At 41.0% G+C, this 17,534-nt stretch overlaps 1 protein-coding gene across 12 annotated transcripts in view; it reads left to right on the forward strand.

The window, feature by feature from the left end:
- The window catches only part of FBXL13 (F-box and leucine rich repeat protein 13), a 276,151-nt gene that overhangs the window by 93,676 nt on the left and 164,941 nt on the right, over positions 1 to 17,534 (forward strand). For all 12 annotated transcript variants that reach the window (XR_004183440.1, XR_004183441.1, XM_017957017.3 and 9 more), the window contains one exon: positions 11,500 to 11,595. Coding sequence is in view for 10 of the 12 variants with exons in the window: in XM_017957017.3 (XP_017812506.2) it covers positions 11,500 to 11,595 (96 nt within the window). In the remaining 2 variants the exon portion in view is untranslated. The remainder of the gene's footprint in view (positions 1 to 11,499; positions 11,596 to 17,534) is intronic.

Genomic DNA, 17,534 nt, shown 5'->3' on the forward strand with positions numbered 1-17,534 from the left:
AGGCGCCCGCCACCACGCCCGGCTAATTTTTTGTATTTTTAGTAGAGATGGGTTTTCACCGTGTTAGCCAGGATGGACTCAATCTCCTGACCTTGTGATCCGCCTGCCTTGGCCTTGCAAAGTGCTGGGATTATAGGCGTGAGCCACCATGCCCAGCTGGTTTTAGCTCTTATAATTAGGTCATTGATCTCATTTTGAGTTCATTTTGCTATGTGGTGTGAGGTAGAGGGTCCAAATTCATTCTTTTACATTTGGATATCCAGTTGTCCCAGTCCCATTTATTTAAAAGACTTTTCTTTCCCCCATTGAATGTTTTACCACCCTTATTGAAAATCAGTTGGCCATGATGTATGGATTTATTTCTGGTCTGTCAGCCCTATTCCATTGGTCTATATGTCTATCCTGTACCTTGATAATTTGCTCACTATAGATTTGTAGTAAGTTTTCAAATCAGGAAATGTGAGTCCTCCAACTTTGTTCTTTTTCAAAATTGTTTTGGTTACTTGGGACTCCTTGCCCTTACTGTGAATTTGAGGGTCAGTTTTTTCATTTTTGCAAAAAGAGCCTTTGACATTTTTATAGGGATTACATTGAATCTATAGATCACTTTAGATAGTATTGACATCTTTAGTATTTTTATTGTTTGTAGGGTCTGTTCTTTGGATATTTGATAGAATACTCTTATAAAACTCTTGGCCCATGTCTGTTTGGTGTTTATTCAGAGGCAGATTTTAAATTCTGATTCAATTTCTGTTATCATTGTTATGTCTTCCTATCCATGAACATGGGATGTCTTTCCATTTATTTAGGCTTTTAAAAACTTTTTTACAGCATTGTTTTGTAATTTTCAGTATACTAGTCTTTCATCTCTCTAGTTAAATTAGTTAAATTTATTCCTAGGTATTTTTATTAAAAAGTGAGATTATTCAATAAAATATTTCAGGCATGCAAAGAAATTTAATGAGCAACTGTACACTCACCACCCAGCTTAAGAAATAAAATGTAACATACAATTAAAGCCTCCATGACTGCATTCTCTTTTCTCCCTCAGAGGTAATTGCTGTCTTAAATTTAGTATTTATTGTTCCTTCATATAATATGATAGGTAGAACATTACCCCACCCCCTACAAAGATGTCCACATCCCAGTCCTCAGAACCTGTGAGTATGTTACCTTACATGACAAAAGAGTCTTCTCAGATTTGATTAAGTCAAGAATTTTGAAATGAGGAGATTATCCTGGATCACCTGGGTAGACCTAATACAATCACAGAGATATTTATAAGTAAAGAGAGAGGCAATATTTCTTAGAATACATCTCTCCAAGGGCCAGGTAAGCCCTAGCATCTCCAGCTTTTATGACCTAGACGTGTCTCCAAGGCCCTGGGACCCATTTCTTCTTGAAATGTAAATTAGGGATCTTCCTGACACCTTGGGATCTTGACTAATCCAGGCTATGACCATTTGACGTTTTTGGGGAGGTAAGAGAATTTTGTTATTCTTTTGGATCAGAGCAATTAACTTTTTGTCAGACAAATAACTGTTTGTCTACAAATAACTACAGATTTAATTTCAATAGTATGCAGAAAGTAAAACATTTGTAAAGTAAGTGAAGGGTAAAATTACCTATATTTATATCATGTAGAGTTCCATGCCTCTGGAGGCTAGTGCTTTTTACAGGTGCACTGAGAAATCCAAGATTTATTTCCTTGCATTGATCTATCAAGTATTGAGATAGTTTTAATATTATCTTTCATTATAATTGTGGATTTGTCAGATTCTCCTTATCACTTTGTAGCTTTGTTGTTAGCTGCCTGCGTAGTTAGGATTGCTATAATCTCTAGTGAATTGCTACCTTTAATTATTATGTTGTCACCCTCTTTGTGAGATAAACTTTAAAAATCCAACTAAAATATGATACAAAACTGAAGGGTTCTTGTATCGGTTCAAACCCCAAGAGTGTGCCAACAGACAACACGAGGCGGTGTGGAGCAACATGCTGTTTTAATGAGCGCCTGGGTGCAGGCAGGCTGAGGCCTAAAATGGCCTCAGCACCAAATGAGTACGGAGCAGGGGTTTTATAGTCTTCTGTAAACAGGAAGTGTCCCAGTCTGATGTAACTGCTATGTGGTACCCAGATGGCTTCTTTCTCAATCTTCAGGGGTATGTGTCTTCTGGCCAGGATAGGTGTCTTCTGGCTGGCCGTCTTCCTGCTTCTGCTATCTTGCTGACTCACGCTGCTGGCACAAGTGGCCTTGTGCCTTGAGACTGGGCCTGAGAAGGAAGGAGTTATTCATTCCTTCAAGTTTTCAGGCTCCGGGGAGAATCCTTCATTCCTTTCTATTTGGTTGTAGAAAAAAGGGAAAAGGGATGACTTTCTCAATAACTACTTCAGGCATGACATAGGGGGTGGCCTGGTCACCTTGGAAAAAGAAAACCTTAATTTTCTGGGTATTCTTGAGAGACGGGGTGGTATCCATCTTGTAATTGTAGCAGGAGCATTGTCTGGATTGTCTGGCAGTCAACTGTAGTTTCAACAAGAGTTGTAATGGCTTTTATTATCAGTGGGATAACACAGGGAAGAAACAGGAGGAGCCCGGTGATGAAGATTACTGTCCTTACCAGCATTTTAAATCCTTCTAAATTAGAGAACCACCCTCCTAGAAGGTTTGCCGGATCCCATCCTTTCCAGGTTTGGACTGGTACATGGGCTACTTTTCTGATGTTTGAAGCAATTTCTAGAACTGCTTTTGTGTTATCGTCTATGTTAAGACAACAATTGGAGATATTAAAGTTACCACAGACCCCACCCTCTTCTGCTAATAAGTAGTCTAGTGTTAGCCTGTTTTGATAAATTGCCATGCACATTTGTTTTTGTTGTTGTGCAAGCATTTCCAGGGTTGAGACGGTTTGGTTAGTGATTATCTTTAGAGCAGCCTGTAGTCTAATTATTCTATTTAGCATATATATGGGAGTGTGATAACCCCATGAACCATCCTCCTCCCAAGTGGCAGGACCATAATATTCAATGATCCATTGTGGAGGCCACTCGTGCTCTTGCCATCTTTGGCTTCCTCCTACCTTTAAGGATCGTTTTTCTCTGTTTAAGTGATCATACGCAGGGACTCCGTGGGTGTTGGGGTTTTCCCACATAAAGGCAAAGAGGTTTTGGGAATCAGAGTGTAAAGGAATTGTGAAAAAAGCATCCTTTAGGTCTAGAACAGGTGGGAGGTTGGAATAGAAGAAAGAAGCCCCGGAGGGGTCTGGATTGATGGCATTGGGTACTATGAGGAACGTAAGTGGAGAGCAGTATGGAGTTTTTAAAGGATGCCTTGGAGCAGAGTTGGGCATGAGGGCAGGACTAAGAAAGGGTGAGTGAAGGAAAAGGTGTGCAGGGAGCAGAAAAGTGGAGGGGGTTGCTCACGGTTTGGAGGCTTGTTCATCAATTCCTACAAGAGAGACTTGGGAGGACTGGGTGGGTCCTGAAAAATTAGGTTGCCCCGGTATTAATTATTAATTTGAAAAACATACTGGCCTACCTGCCACCATCGGGGTTACCCTTGACTCGGATGAAGTGATGGTAGTTGCTGGGGCGTCCATTCCAAGGCACCGTCAGTCTTCAGCGGCAAGGCTGATGAGATCTGAGTGGGAGGTTTTGGCTGGTTCAGGAAGGGATGGGGGCAGTCTTTGCAGGGGCCGCTCACAGTCCAACTTCCAGCGGGGTCCTCCACAGAGGGGGCATGGCCTGGTGGGCTTACCTGGGTTTGGGCATTGTGTGGGCCACTGGCCTTCATTGCCACACTTGAAACAGGCGTCAGGTGGAGATGGATTGCTAGGAGGCTTTTCTGTGGAGCTGCGGCCCCATGAGCCTGCAGGGCCCCTAATGGCGGAGGCAAGCATTTGGAACCCTGCCTGTTTTTGCCTTTTACTTTCCTCATCAGGATTGTTAAAGACTTTGAAGGCTAAATTAAGAAGGTCTCGTTGTGGGGTTTGAGGGCCGTCGTCAAGTTTCTGAAGCTTGCGCCGAATATTGGGAATGGACTGGGAGATGAACTGAAGGTTTAAAATAGAGGTTCCTTCTGGGCTGGTATATTTTCTCATGGCTTTAGTTAAATGAGAGAGAAAGAGGGCTGGGTTTTCATCAGGACCTTGGGTGATTTCTGAAAGTTTTTCATAGTTTACCACTTTATGGGCAGCCTTTTTGAGTCCTGCAAGGAGGCACACAATCATGTGGTCTCAACAGCAGCGTCCAGAGGCCCTGTCTTGATAATCACAGTGGGGGTCCTGGTTGGGGACTGCCTTTGTGCCAGTAGGCTGGGCAGGAGCTTGGTGATGAATTGTATCAGTGTGTGCCTGAGCTAGGGTCCAGATATAGCCCCAGTCTTCTGGGGTGAGGGTGGAAGACACGATAATTTAGAGGTCATGCCAAGTTAGTTCATAAGACTGGGTGAGGTACTGAAACTCTAATATAAGAGAGAGGGTCTTCTGGAAATGAACCCTTTCGTTAATTTGAGTGAGATCACTGAGGGAGAAGGGAACATAAACTTTAACAATACCTTCAGTTCCTGCTAATTCCTGAAGGGGGCACTCTAGCACAGGTGCTGAAGTAAGGGTGGGGCATGGGCCAAAGATGGCGCCTGAGCTAGTGTGGGTGGGAGAGAAGGAAGCACCTGGAAGTGGTTCCTGCTGAGGGTTTGAAGGGGGAAGGGGGATTAAGCTGATAGGCAGTGGAGGATAGATGTAAGGTGGCAGGATGGGTTTACAAGCTTCAGGAGAAGGCAGTGAGGAAGGAGAATGAGTACAGGCCATGGTAGAGTTGTCCTGAGGAGAGGACGGTGTAGGAAAAGAAGTGGTGATACTGCTGACTGGGAAGATGGCATCTGGGAAGATGAGGGCTGAGAAGATTGCGGCTGAGAAGATAAAGAGGAGGCTTGGGGGATTAAAGAAGACAGTTGAGAGGGAGAGGTAGGGGCTGGGAGGGGTGGACAGCAGTCTGCTGGATCTAACGAGGAGAAAGAGGTAGGGTTGAGAGGAGAAAAGCGATCTGGGTGGCGAGAATGGAGGATTTGAATAGGTGAGCAAGAATTACAGAGGTCGGGTTGTGATCTGAGTGCAAAAAGGGCTGGACAAAAGGAATTATTCCCCATTTCTCCAGTCGTCAGCAATAATTGCTTAAGTCAGTTAAAATTGTAAAGTCAAATGTCCATTTATGGGCAATGGACTTATTCACCTATATTAATAGTGGCTGGGTCTGGAATTGGTAAAAAGAGGCAGGCCTTGCTGGAGGTCGGCGGTTCAGGTGGAATAATGAAACAATGGAAACAATGAAGTGTTGCAGTGATTTGATCTTGGCTTCCACTGAAGCCCGCCTCCTGGTTCACGCCATTCTCCTGCCCCTCAGCCTCCCAGTAGCTGGGACTACAGGTGCCCGCCACCATGCCCGGCTAATTTTTGGTATTTTTAGTAGAGATGGGGTTTCACTGTTAGCCAGGATGGTCTTGATCTCCTGACCTCGTGATCTGCCCACCTCAGCCTACCAAAGTGCTGGGATTACAGGCATGAACCACCGCACCTGGCCAGGTTCACAGGTTTTTTGTTTTGTTTTGTTTTGTTTTGTTTTACACAGGTTTTTTATGAGGCAGCCTAGAAGGCTGTTTTTTGGAATGGAGGATGGGGAGTTTCCCATAATGGAGGGTAGGCTCTGGAGAACAGGGAAAAAGGAGACCATCCTGGACGGCCGGAGGGAGACGATAAAAGGAGTGATCGTCACCACTGCCTTTTTCATTCCCGGAAAGGAATAAAATGGCTTAGAGGCGTCACCCTAAGACCAGATGATAAGCGAGTGCCTGGCACACATCGGAGCCTTCTTGGACCAACGCTGGATTTTTGGACTGGAGAAACCAAGAGAGGCCATGTGGATTTTTCCCTGTTAACCGGGCTCCCGGGAAACTTACCGGTAGATGAGATCAGTGACCGATGTGCATGCACAGAGAAGCGACTGGAGGCTAAGGAGCATCCTTTGTCCGGCTGCTGTGGCCTGCTTTCTGGGGTGGAGGGGTAGGTCTCCTGGGGACGTGAACTGGCGCCGCTCCCGGGTTTCAGCACCAGATAAAAGGTTCTTGTATTCATTCAGACTCTGAGAGCATGCCAACAGACAACAGGAGGCGGTGTGGAGCAACATGTTGTTTTAATGAGCACCTGGGTGCAGGTGGGCTGAGGCCTAAAATGGTGTTAGCACCAAAATGAATACAGGGCAGGGGTTTACAGTCTTCTGTAAACAGGAAGTGTCCCAGTCTAACTTAACTGCTATGTGGTACCCAGATGGCCTCTTTCTCCATCTTTGGGTGTAGGTGTCTTCTGGCCGGCTCTCTTCCTCCTTCTGCTATCTTGCTGACTCACGCTGCTGGCACAAGTGACCTTGTGCCTTGGGACTGGGCCTGAGAAGGGAGGAGTCACTCATTCCTTCAAACTTTCGGGCCCTGGGGAGAATCTTTCAAAAATAAAATGAACACAAATGAAAGGAAGACTGATAACCATCATTTTACTCCCTACTTCCGTAAGTCCAACATTTTAAAATGTCACATATAAGTGAAATCATGCAGAATTTGTCTTTCCGTGCCTGGAAGAGCAGACTTTAAATGTTTTCTTCACACACAAAAATGATAATTATGTGAAGTGGTGATTTGTTAGTTATTAACCTGATTTACTCATTCCACACTATAAACGTAAATCAAAACATCACATTTTACCCATAAATACATTTTAATTATTATTTGTCAATTAAAAATAAAACTAATAAAAGAAAATAGATAGCTACATTAATATTGGGGGAAAAACATTAAAGCAAAAAGCATTTTTAGGAATAAAATATTTCTGTCTTCTAACCAATGCATTTTGTTAAATTTGTTACGATTATTGATATACTTGGATTCATTTTTATCCTTTCATTTTATACTATTTATTATCTTTTTTATATGTTTTATTTTTCCCCTTTCCTGACTTTATTTGTTGACTTTTTTAAAAATAAAAACATTTAAAGAAATTTCAATAGCTTCTGGGATAGATGTGGTTTTTGGTTACATTGATGAATGGTATAGTGGTGAAGTCAGATTTTAGTGCACCCATTTCCAAGTAGTGTACTATTCATTGAGTATTTAAATCTATCCCCTTTTTTCTACTTTCATGTTTTAGATGGTATACATTCTATTTCTACAATTTTACTGGTTGCTCTTAAATATTTTTAACATATTGTAGAAGATAAACATTCTATTTCTACTATTTTACTGGTTACTCAAATATTTTTAATGTGTACATTTATTATTAAGGCCTAAAGTAAATTAATATTTATAGTTTCTTCTTGAATAATAATTGAAATTTAGAACACTAACTCTTGATTACTCTCTCTGGTGTTAGAGTGTTATTATTATCTATTGTTTTTGTTCCATCTTATTTTTCTACCCCCACATTAGTCATCATGATACTGTTTTATAAAGTTAATGGCTTTACCCATATACTTATTAGATTTTTTGCCCATTGTTATTATTTGCATTTCATGCCTTTCTTCTGATTTCAGTGTTCTTTAGAAATTCCTTTGTGAAGGGTCCTTCGGAAGCAGACTCTCAGTGTGTGTCTCAAAGTGTCTTTAAATTTTTTTTTTCTTTTTTTTTTTGAGATGGAGTCTCACTCTGTCTCCCAGGCTGGAGTGCAGTGGCACCATCTTGGCTCACTGCAACCTCCGCCTCCCTGGTTCAAGCAATTTTCCTGCCTCAGCCTCCCAAGTAGCTGGGATTACAGGTGCCTACCACCACACCCAGATAATTTTTGTGTTTTTAGTAGAGATGTGGTTTCGCCATGTTGGCCAGGCTGGTCTCGAACTTCTGACCTCAGGTGATCCGCCCACCTTGGCCTTCCAAAGTGTTGGGATTACAGGCATCAGCCACCATGCCTGGCCTTAAATTTTTTAGAGACAGAGTGTTGCTATGTTACCCAGGCTGGCCTTCAATTCTTGGGCTTAAGTAATCTTCTTGCCTCAGCCTCTCAAGTAGCTGGGACTACATGCCTGGCAAAAAAGTGTGTGTTTTTTTTTTTTTTTTTTTTTTTTTTTGAGACGGAGTTTCACTCTTACTGCCTAGGCTAGAGTGCAATGGTGCGATCTCAGCTAACCGCAACCTCCACCTCCTGGGTTCAAGCGATTCTCCTGCCTCAGCCTCCCGAGTAGATGGGATTACAGGCATGTGCCACCACGCCCGTCTAATTTTGTTTTTTTAGTAGAGATGGGGTTTCTTCATCTTGATCAGGCTGGTCTTGAACTCCCGACCTCGGGTGATCTGCCCGCCTCAGCCTCCCCGAAGTGCTGGGATTACAGGCGTGAGCCACTGTGCCTGGCCAAAAATGTCTTAATACTCATTTTTGAGTTGTAATTTACTTGCATATGATATCTCAGATTGATAGTTTCTGCTGACTTCCACCTTATGTTGTTCTGTCTACGTGACAATCTTTTGTAAGTAATCTGTCCAATTGCCTGAAAAATTTTCCTGTGCCTCTTGCAGTTTCTCTATAATGCCATTGGTATATTTTCACTTTCCTGCTTGGAACTTCTTGTGCTTTTTGAATCTGAAAATTATTGCTTTTCATCAGTTCTAGAACATTTTAGTCTGTGGTATTTTTAAATTTTGCTTTGATTTTATTCTCTTTATTCTCTTCTGGAAATTCTGTAAAGATGTATGTTGGACCTTTTCGTGTTATGTAATGTGTCTCTTAACATCCTTTATATTTTTCATCTCTTTATCTCCCTATATCTTATCCCGTGTAATTTCTTCAGGTACATATTCATTTGTTGAGTCTATTCTCAGCTGAGTTGCATCTGCTATTTAACTCACCCACTGAGTTTTAAATTTCAATAATTATATTTTTAATTTTCATGAATTTAGTTATTTTACAGATCTTCCCAGTCCTGTTTGACATTTGTCTCAAGAGTTTTATTTTGCTTTTTATGTCTTCACTTTAAAGGTTTCTTTTGAATCTTGTTGGAGTTTCTTTTCCTCGTATGTTTTGCAGTTTTTGATTGGGAGCTTGTTTTTGGAGGGCTTAATCTGTGGGTATCCTGTAAGGCTTGGCTGGAATGTGTCTGTGTCTCTTTAGAGAGAATATTTATTTCTGCCAAATGTCCCAGAGTTATTACCAGTGGAACCTCTTTGCACATTAATATATCAAATCCAGTTACAAAGGTAATAAATTCAAATTGGATCCCAGGCATGATAAAATTTAAATCCCAACACACATCATCACTGGCCTTTGGTTATAAACTCTTTTTTTTCTTTTTTTTCATCCATTAAAAAAAAATTTATTATTATTTCTGTTTAACCCAAACCAAAAATGGTCAATATGGTTACAAATTCTTTGAGAGATTTTATTTTATTTTATTTTATTTGAAATAGCATCTTACTCTATTGCCCAGGCTGGAGTGTAGTCGCGTGATGATGGCTTACTGCAGCCGCAGTCTCCCAGGCTCAAACATTCTCCCATCTCAACCTCTAGAGTAGCTGGGACTAGGGACTACTTTTTAAAATTTTTAGTTGAAATGGGGTTTCACTATGTTGCCCAGCCTGGTCTTGAACTCCTGGGCTCAAGCAAATCTCCCACCTCAGCCTCCTAAAGTGCTGGAATTACAGGTGTGAGCCACTGTGCCTAGCTGGAGATCTTTTTCATACCAAGCTAGATACCTTAGTTTTTGTTTTGCCAGTAGGTAGATTTCTTTCCCCTCCCCTCCCCTCCCCTCCCCTCCCCTACCCCTTTTCTGACAGTCTCGCTCTGTCGCCAGGCTGGAGTGCAGTGGTGTAATCTCGGCTCCCTGCAACCTCCACCTCCTGGGTTCAAGCAGTTCTCCTGCCTCAGCCTCCCAAGTAGCTGGCATTACAGACATGTGTAACCATGCCCTACTAATTTTTGTATTTTTAGTAGAGACAGGGTTTTACCATGTTGGCCAGGCTGGTCTTGAACTCCTGACCTCAAGCAGTCCTCCTGCCTCGGCCACCTAAAGTGCTGGGATTACAGGCGTGATTTCTTTCTAACTGTTTAGTAATCCTGGATTTTTTTCTCTCTCTCTTTTCTTTTCTTTTTTTTTTTTTCTGACTCGGTTACAGTTACAGTCACACATTGCTTAATGATGGGGATACCTTTTGAGAAGTGTGTTATTAGGTGATTTTGTCATTGTGTGAACATCATAGAGTGTGCTACACAAACCTAGATGGTATAATCCAGTATACACCTGGGCTGTTTGGTATAGCCTATTGCTCCTAGACTACAGGCCTGTACAGCATGTTACTGTACTAAATATTGTAGGCAATTGTAGCACAATGGTAAGTATGTATTTAAACATATAAAATGTATGGTAAAAATATGGTAAAAAACATTAAAACTGCACACCTATATAGGGCACTTATCAATGGAGGACTAGAAGTTGCTTTAAGTGAGTCAGTGAGTGAGTGTTGAGTGAATGTGAAGGCCTAGGATATTACTGTACACAACTACAGATAGAGTACTACACTTTATAAACAGTGTACACTTAGGTTACACTAGATTTATTTAAAAATTAAGTAATTGTGCTATGATATTACAATGGCTATGATGACTCTAGACAATAGAAAATTTTCAGCTCCATTATAATCTTATGGGACCACTGTCATACATGCAGCCCATCATTGACTGAAACATCATTATCCAGAGCATGGCTGTACCAGCTTTGTACAGGCCTGATGACTGTCTTGTGTCTCTGCATGGCCAGTAAAATCTGAACCCATTTTATTATGAAAAGTAGCCACCATCTTTATTGTTCCTCCCTCCCAAGTAACTATAGCATGAAGCACCTTATTATCAGTCTGGGTTTACAAGGATTGGGTCCTTGCATATTTGTTTTACTTTCTTGACAACTGAATTATGCTTTTAAGAAATGTTTCTTTTAGCATTTATTGATGTTTTGTACCAGAAGGATTTCCTGGTTTTTTGGTCTACCACATTTCCAGAAGTAGAAGCCAAAATGTGTTTATTGCTCTTTCCCAGGAATCCTTTTTTTTTCTTCTCTGAGGAATCCTACATCTTTAGAAGGAATGCAGTTCAGTTCAGCAGACAGTATTGATTGCCTTCTATGTACCAATGACTATTTATGGAAATCATTAGTTTTCTAGCAGAATTCTATCTTCATTCAAAAAATAAAACAAATATGCTTATCTTTCTCACCATCCTTCTGCAACTATCAATCACAAGGATTATATTATATAAAAAGAGTCAGCAGATAGGTTCCAGTACTTTAGATAAAACTCCTGTCTTGAGATAAAATTCTAGCACTTAAACTCTTGCTATTTGCAAAGTATGGATTACATTATCATTACTAATGCATGTGTGCACCCATGTGCGTGTACACACACACACACAGAAGGTAAGTGGACAAGTTACATCAAAGTTCACATATTTTTCAAAGTTGTGTATTTTTCTTTGTGTTTAGATTTTCTTCTACCTCAGTTTAAAAGATGTGATAATATGTGGCCAAGTTAATCATGCCTGGATGTTGATGACACAGCTGAACTCACTGTGGAATGCTGTAAGTAGATAGTAACTGAACTATGTCTTCACAGTAATTCTTAAAAGGAGAATGGACTGCTGTGAAGCCAACTGTTGTGGGGACACCTTCTTCCCTGCTCTGTGGTCACCAGCAGCAAGTGAATTTGGTTTTCTTTTGTCCAGGCACAAGCCTGGGGGAAGAGATAAAAAAGATAATAATGCCATTTTAAGAGATACATCATTAGTATTTTAAAATGTAAATGGTAGATATAAATGAATATCATTTTTGGATTGAAACAAAGCTCCATTTTATTGGATAGTTTGTACTCCATTCTGGTTTTATTACTGTGTGCCTACTTCCTTTTCATGAGCATAGACTATATGTTGAGTCCATGACTATGGGAAAGATGTTTAGAGTGTGAGGTGTGCAATAGCTTTTTCTTAACTCATAATTTTTGGAAGGGTTATTTCTATTAAAAAGAGAGGATTATGCTGGGCACAGTGGCTCACGCCTGTAATCCTCGCACTTTGGAAGGCCAAGGCAGGTGGATCACCTGAGGTCAGGAGTTTGAGACCAGCCCAACATGGTGAAACCCTGTCTCTACTAAAAATGCAAAAATTAGCCAGGCACGGTGGCAGTTGCCTGTAATCCCAGCTACTCAGGAGGCTGAGGCAGGAGAATCGCTTGAGCCTGGGAGGTGGAGGTTGCAGTGAGCTGAGACTGTGCCACTGCATTCCAGCCTGGGCAACAGAGCAAGATTCTGTATCATTCAAAAAAAAAAGAAAAGAGAGGATTGGCTGAGCGCTGTGGCTCACGCCTATAATCCAAGCATTTTGGGAGGCCGAGGCAGGCGGATCACGAGATCAAGAGATTGAGACCATCCTGGCCAACCTTGTCTCTAAAAATTAGCTGGGCGTGGTGGTGTGCACCTGTAGTCCCAGCTACTTGGGAGGCTGAGGCGGGAGAATTGCTTGAACCCAGGAGGCAGAGGTTGCAATGAGCCAAGATCACACCACTGCATTCCAGCTTGGCGACAGAGCGAGACTGTCTCAAAAAAAAAAAAAAAAAAAAAAAGAGAGGATTACAAGGATGACCTTAGTGTACCTGGGTGATGGTATGCAAAACTGATAAGGGCAGAGGTTTTTGGAGTGGCCAGGGCTGATTGATAAACAATAACATTGATATCACAGTATTGCTAATATTGTCAGATGAAAATTTACGTTTGTGAACATCCAATTGCCTGTGAACAGGCAACTTCTCATTGCCTTCTGAATAAAGTTACTGTTTGTGCTAAAAATGCTGATTATAATTGTGCCACATTTGAACACTCACAAATAAAAGCAGAAATAGGAGGATGGAGCAACATACAATTGTGGAAAGAGAAATTTGCTGAACATAAAGCACTAACTTCCTACCCTGGCTTCATTCCTCACTGCCATGTGCTTATAATGCTCTCCATCTTTATCCAGTGAGGTCTCTGGGCAGAAGCGTTGGCTTTTTCTAACTCCTGCCAGCTTCCTCAAGACATGTCATGATCGAAATATTGTATATATTCTTTCTCCTCTAGACCATTTGGATGCATTTTTTTCTTCTTTATAGGTTTTCTGAAGGAAAAAGCAACATCCCCAAATATCTGTAATGTAATTTAGAGATTTATCACTTTAAGCCAGTGGTTCTCAAAGTGTGGTCCTGGGACCAGTAGTATCAGCATCACCCAATACCTTGTTGGAAATGCAAATCCTTAGGCCCCATCCCAGACCTACTGAGTCAGAAACTCTTAGGGTAGCAAACAGTAATCTGTTTTAACAACCCCCTAGATGATTCTGATGCACGCTAACGTTCGAGAATCACCACGTTAAACTAAAAATCAAATTAAGACAGGAACACCTAATTTGTTAGCTAAGATAGGTTTGGTAAGATGAAATCAGTTCTTTTCTTGCCATTGTTGCACAGAGCGAGAGTAGTGCAACCGAGAATGGGATGGTGTCCAGATGCGATGTAAAGATGTTGAGTTAACTTATGAAGCTAGAGCCCCTGACACCTTCTCAACTCCTTTTAATTTCTTTGAGTTAAGTTTTAGAGCTTCTACAAAATGGCGCCAGGCCCCCTATTCATAGGTCAGTCTGAGCACGTGATATCATCAGTGCTTCAATCATTAGCACTAAGGAGGGGTTGTGAAGTCAGCTATTGACTGGACTTTAGACAACAGGGAAAATGTTGCCACTGAACATTGGTTGATGGTGTAAATGACCATGTTTGTTGATATTAAAGTATCTTACAAGAAACAGACAAGAGAAGTTGTTGGGGGATGTGTGCTTATTTGCTTATTTTTTATTGTTGGCTGAGTCCTCTCCTCAATGTCTCTTTGGAATGAGAAACACAAACATGTTTCAGGTTAAAAAATAGTTCTGTGGCAAGAATAGTACATAAGTGCCAGCCTAGGAGTTCATATTAGAAAATGACAGAGTGTATGTGTTTCTGCATGCATGCAGACACACTAAGAATGTCAAATATGATTTATGTGTTGTTTATTTTAGTCCTATGCCATGCTTTTTAAAATTTATGTACTCCATATTTTGTGTGCTTTGTCATGTCTTTTTGAAGTAATAATAGTAGCTAATATTTATTGAATGCTTTCTTATATGCCAGATACTACACTAAGTATTTTATTTGCATTTTCTCAGTTTGTCTCTTCAGCCTCCTGAGTTAGGCACTATTATTTTTCCCATTTTACAGATGGAAAAAAACTAAGCCTTAGTTAAGTCATAGCCAACATGGTTAAATGGCTAGGATGGGATTCACATTCTGATCTGTCTGACTAGAAAGTATGTGTTCTTAATTATCAACTATTTATAAGGGAATGCCAGGTCTGCCATTTGCCTTTCCCCTAACTGGCAGCATAGAATTTCTCCTCTTAAGGTTCTTTAACAATGATATAACCTTGAGCTCTGAGACCCAACTTTCATAAAACGCTTGGCATTAATGAGTAATATTCATGAAGCGTTCTGGTCAAGTAAGTCCTCTAGATACTGTGCATTTTGTCCCTGAATTGAATCAGCCAACCAGAGAGCAGCACACTTGGACTCTATTGCTTTAGGTTTTCTCTTTCTGAGTTGTGCTTTTTTGCCCTGAATTCAGCTTTTGTCCAGTGGTTTGTTATATGGAAGTCACTCAATTTATTTAATCTGTCTCCTATCGAAAGACATTTAGGTTGCTTACTATCTTTTGTTAATAAAATCCTGTGGTGAATATCCTGTTTCTCAGTGTTTCGTTGTATACATGTATGATTATATTGGCAGGATAAATTCTTTTAGAAGTAGAATTGTTAAGGCAAAGGTTGGATTCATTTATAATCACAAAATTGGCCAGGCATGGTGGCTCATGCCTCTAATCCCAGCACTTTGGGAGACTGAAGCAGGTGGATCATTTGAGGTCAGGAGTTCGAGACCAGCCTGGCCAACATGGTGAAACCCCATCTCTACTAAAAATACAAAAATTAGCCGGGCGTGGTGGCAGGTGTCTGTAATCCCAGCTACTCGGGAGGCTGAGGCAGGAGAATCACTTGAACCCAGGAGGCAGTGGTTGCAGTGAGCCAAGATCATGCCTCTGCACTGCAGCCTGGACAACAGAGCGAGACTCTGTCCCCCCTAAAAAATTATATATATATATGTGTGTGTGTGTGTGTGTATGTAAAGTCACAAAATTGTGTGGAGTTATGGAGTACTTTTTGCCCCCAAATTTCCTTAGCTCTCTCTATTTTTTTTTTTTTTTTTTTGAGATGGAGTTTTGCTCTATCACCTACACTGGAATGCAGTGGCACGATCTCAGCTCACTGCAACCTTAGCCTCCTGGGTTCAAGCAATTCTCCCGCCTTAGCCTCCTGAGTAGCTGGGATTACAGGTGCACACCACCACACTTGGCTAATTTTTGTATTTTCAGTAGAGACAGGGTTTCACCATGTTGGTCAGGCTGGTCTCAAACTCCTGACCTCAGGTGATCTGCCCTCCTTGGCCTTCCAAAGTCCTAGGATTATAGGTGTGAGCCACCATGCCAGGCCTATACTTTTTTTTATATCTGATATCACATTGTTATTTTAATTTATGTATCTCAACTCACAAGAGAGACTGAACATTATATGTCAGGAAACCATTTTGCATTTACGTTTTTAATCCTAATTTACTATATTTTTATCAGCCAACTCAAATCATTTTTGGGAACAAGCAAAAATGTATGTGTGTATGTGTTGAAATTTCCATACTGTACTAAATAGAACATTCAAACTAACATTTCAGTCTTTTTTTCTGTCTGGAAATGATGTGATGAAGAGCTTTTAGTACTAGACGCTTTAAAATATTTTAAATTTTTACATGAAACAGATGTTATTTCTTTTCAAATAATTTCAACTTTTGTTTTAGATATAAGGGGTACATGCTCAGGTTTGTTACCTGAGAATATCATGTGATGCTAAGGTTTGGGGTACAGATTCCATTATCCAGATAGTGAACGTAGTACCCAATAGGTAGTTTTTCTAAACCAGCCCCCACCTTCCAGTAGTCCACATAAATATGCAGATGTGCTCCCATATTTATGTTCGTGTATGCTCAATGTTTAACTTCTACTTATAAGTAAGAACATGCAGTATTTAGTTTTCTGCTTCTGCATTAATTTGCTTGGGATGATGGCCTCTAGCTCCATCTGTGTTGCTGCAAAGGACATGATTTCATTCTTTTTTATGGCTATACAGTATTCCGTCGTGTATATCTACCACTTTTTCTTTATTCGATGTACTATTGATTGAATATGTAGTTGATTCCACATCTTTGCTATTGTGAGTAACACAGAGATGAACATATGAGTGCATGTGTCTTTTTGGTAGAATGATTTATTTTTCTTTGGATATTTACCCAGTAATGGGATTACTGGGTTGAATGGTAGCTCTGTTTTAAGTTCTTTGAGAAATCTCTGGACTGCTTCCCACAGTGGTTAGATTAATTTACATTCCCACCAATGGTGTATAAGTGTTCTCTTTTCTCCACAACTTTGCCAGAATCTGTTGTTGTGTGACTTTTTAATAATAACCATTCTGAGCCGGGCATGGTGGCTCACACCTGTAATCCCAGCACTTTGGGAGGCTAAGGCAGGCGGATCATGAGGTCAAGAGATCAAGACCATCCTGACCAACATGGTGAAACCCTGTCTCTACTAAAAATACAAAAAGTAGCTGGGCGTGGTGGCATGTGCCTGTAGTCCCAGCTACTCAGGAGACTGAGGCAGGAGAATCGCTTGAGCCTGGGAGGCAGAGGTTGCAGTGAGCTGAGCCAAGATCATGCCACTGCACTCCAGTCTGGCGACAGAGCAAGACTCTGTCTCAAAAAAAAAAAAAAAAAAAGTCATTCTGACTGGTATGAGACAGTATCTTTTTTTTTCGTGGCAGAGTCTTGCTCTGTCATCCAGGCAGGAGTGCATTGGTCTAATCTCAGCTCACTGCAACCTCCACTTGTCAGATTCAGGCAATTCTCATGCCTTGGCCTCCCGAGTAGCTGGGACTACAGGCGTGCACCAGCACCCCTGGCTAATTTTTGTATTTCTAGTAAAGATGGGGTTTTGCCATGTTGGCTAGGCTCATCTTGAACTCATGGACTCAAGTGATCCGCCACTTTGGACTCCCAAAGTGCTGGGATTACAGGCATGAGCCACTGTGCCCGATCTCATTGTGATTTCAATTTGCGTTTATCTGATAATGATGCGGAGCATTTTCTCATCTGTTTCTTGGCCACTTGTATTTCTTCTTTTGAGAAGTGTCTGTTCATGTTCTTTGCCTATTTTTATGGGGTTGTTTTTGCTTGTTGATTTAAGTTCCCTATAGATTCTGGATATTAGGCCTTTGTTGGATGTATAGTTTGCAAATATTCTCTCTCATTCTGTAGGTTGTCTGTCTGCTTCATTGATAGTTTCTTTTGCTGTACAGAAGTTCTTTA

The sequence above is a fragment of the Papio anubis genome, chromosome 4 (assembly GCF_008728515.1).
Source record: "Papio anubis isolate 15944 chromosome 4, Panubis1.0, whole genome shotgun sequence".
Lineage (NCBI taxonomy): Eukaryota > Metazoa > Chordata > Mammalia > Primates > Cercopithecidae > Papio > Papio anubis.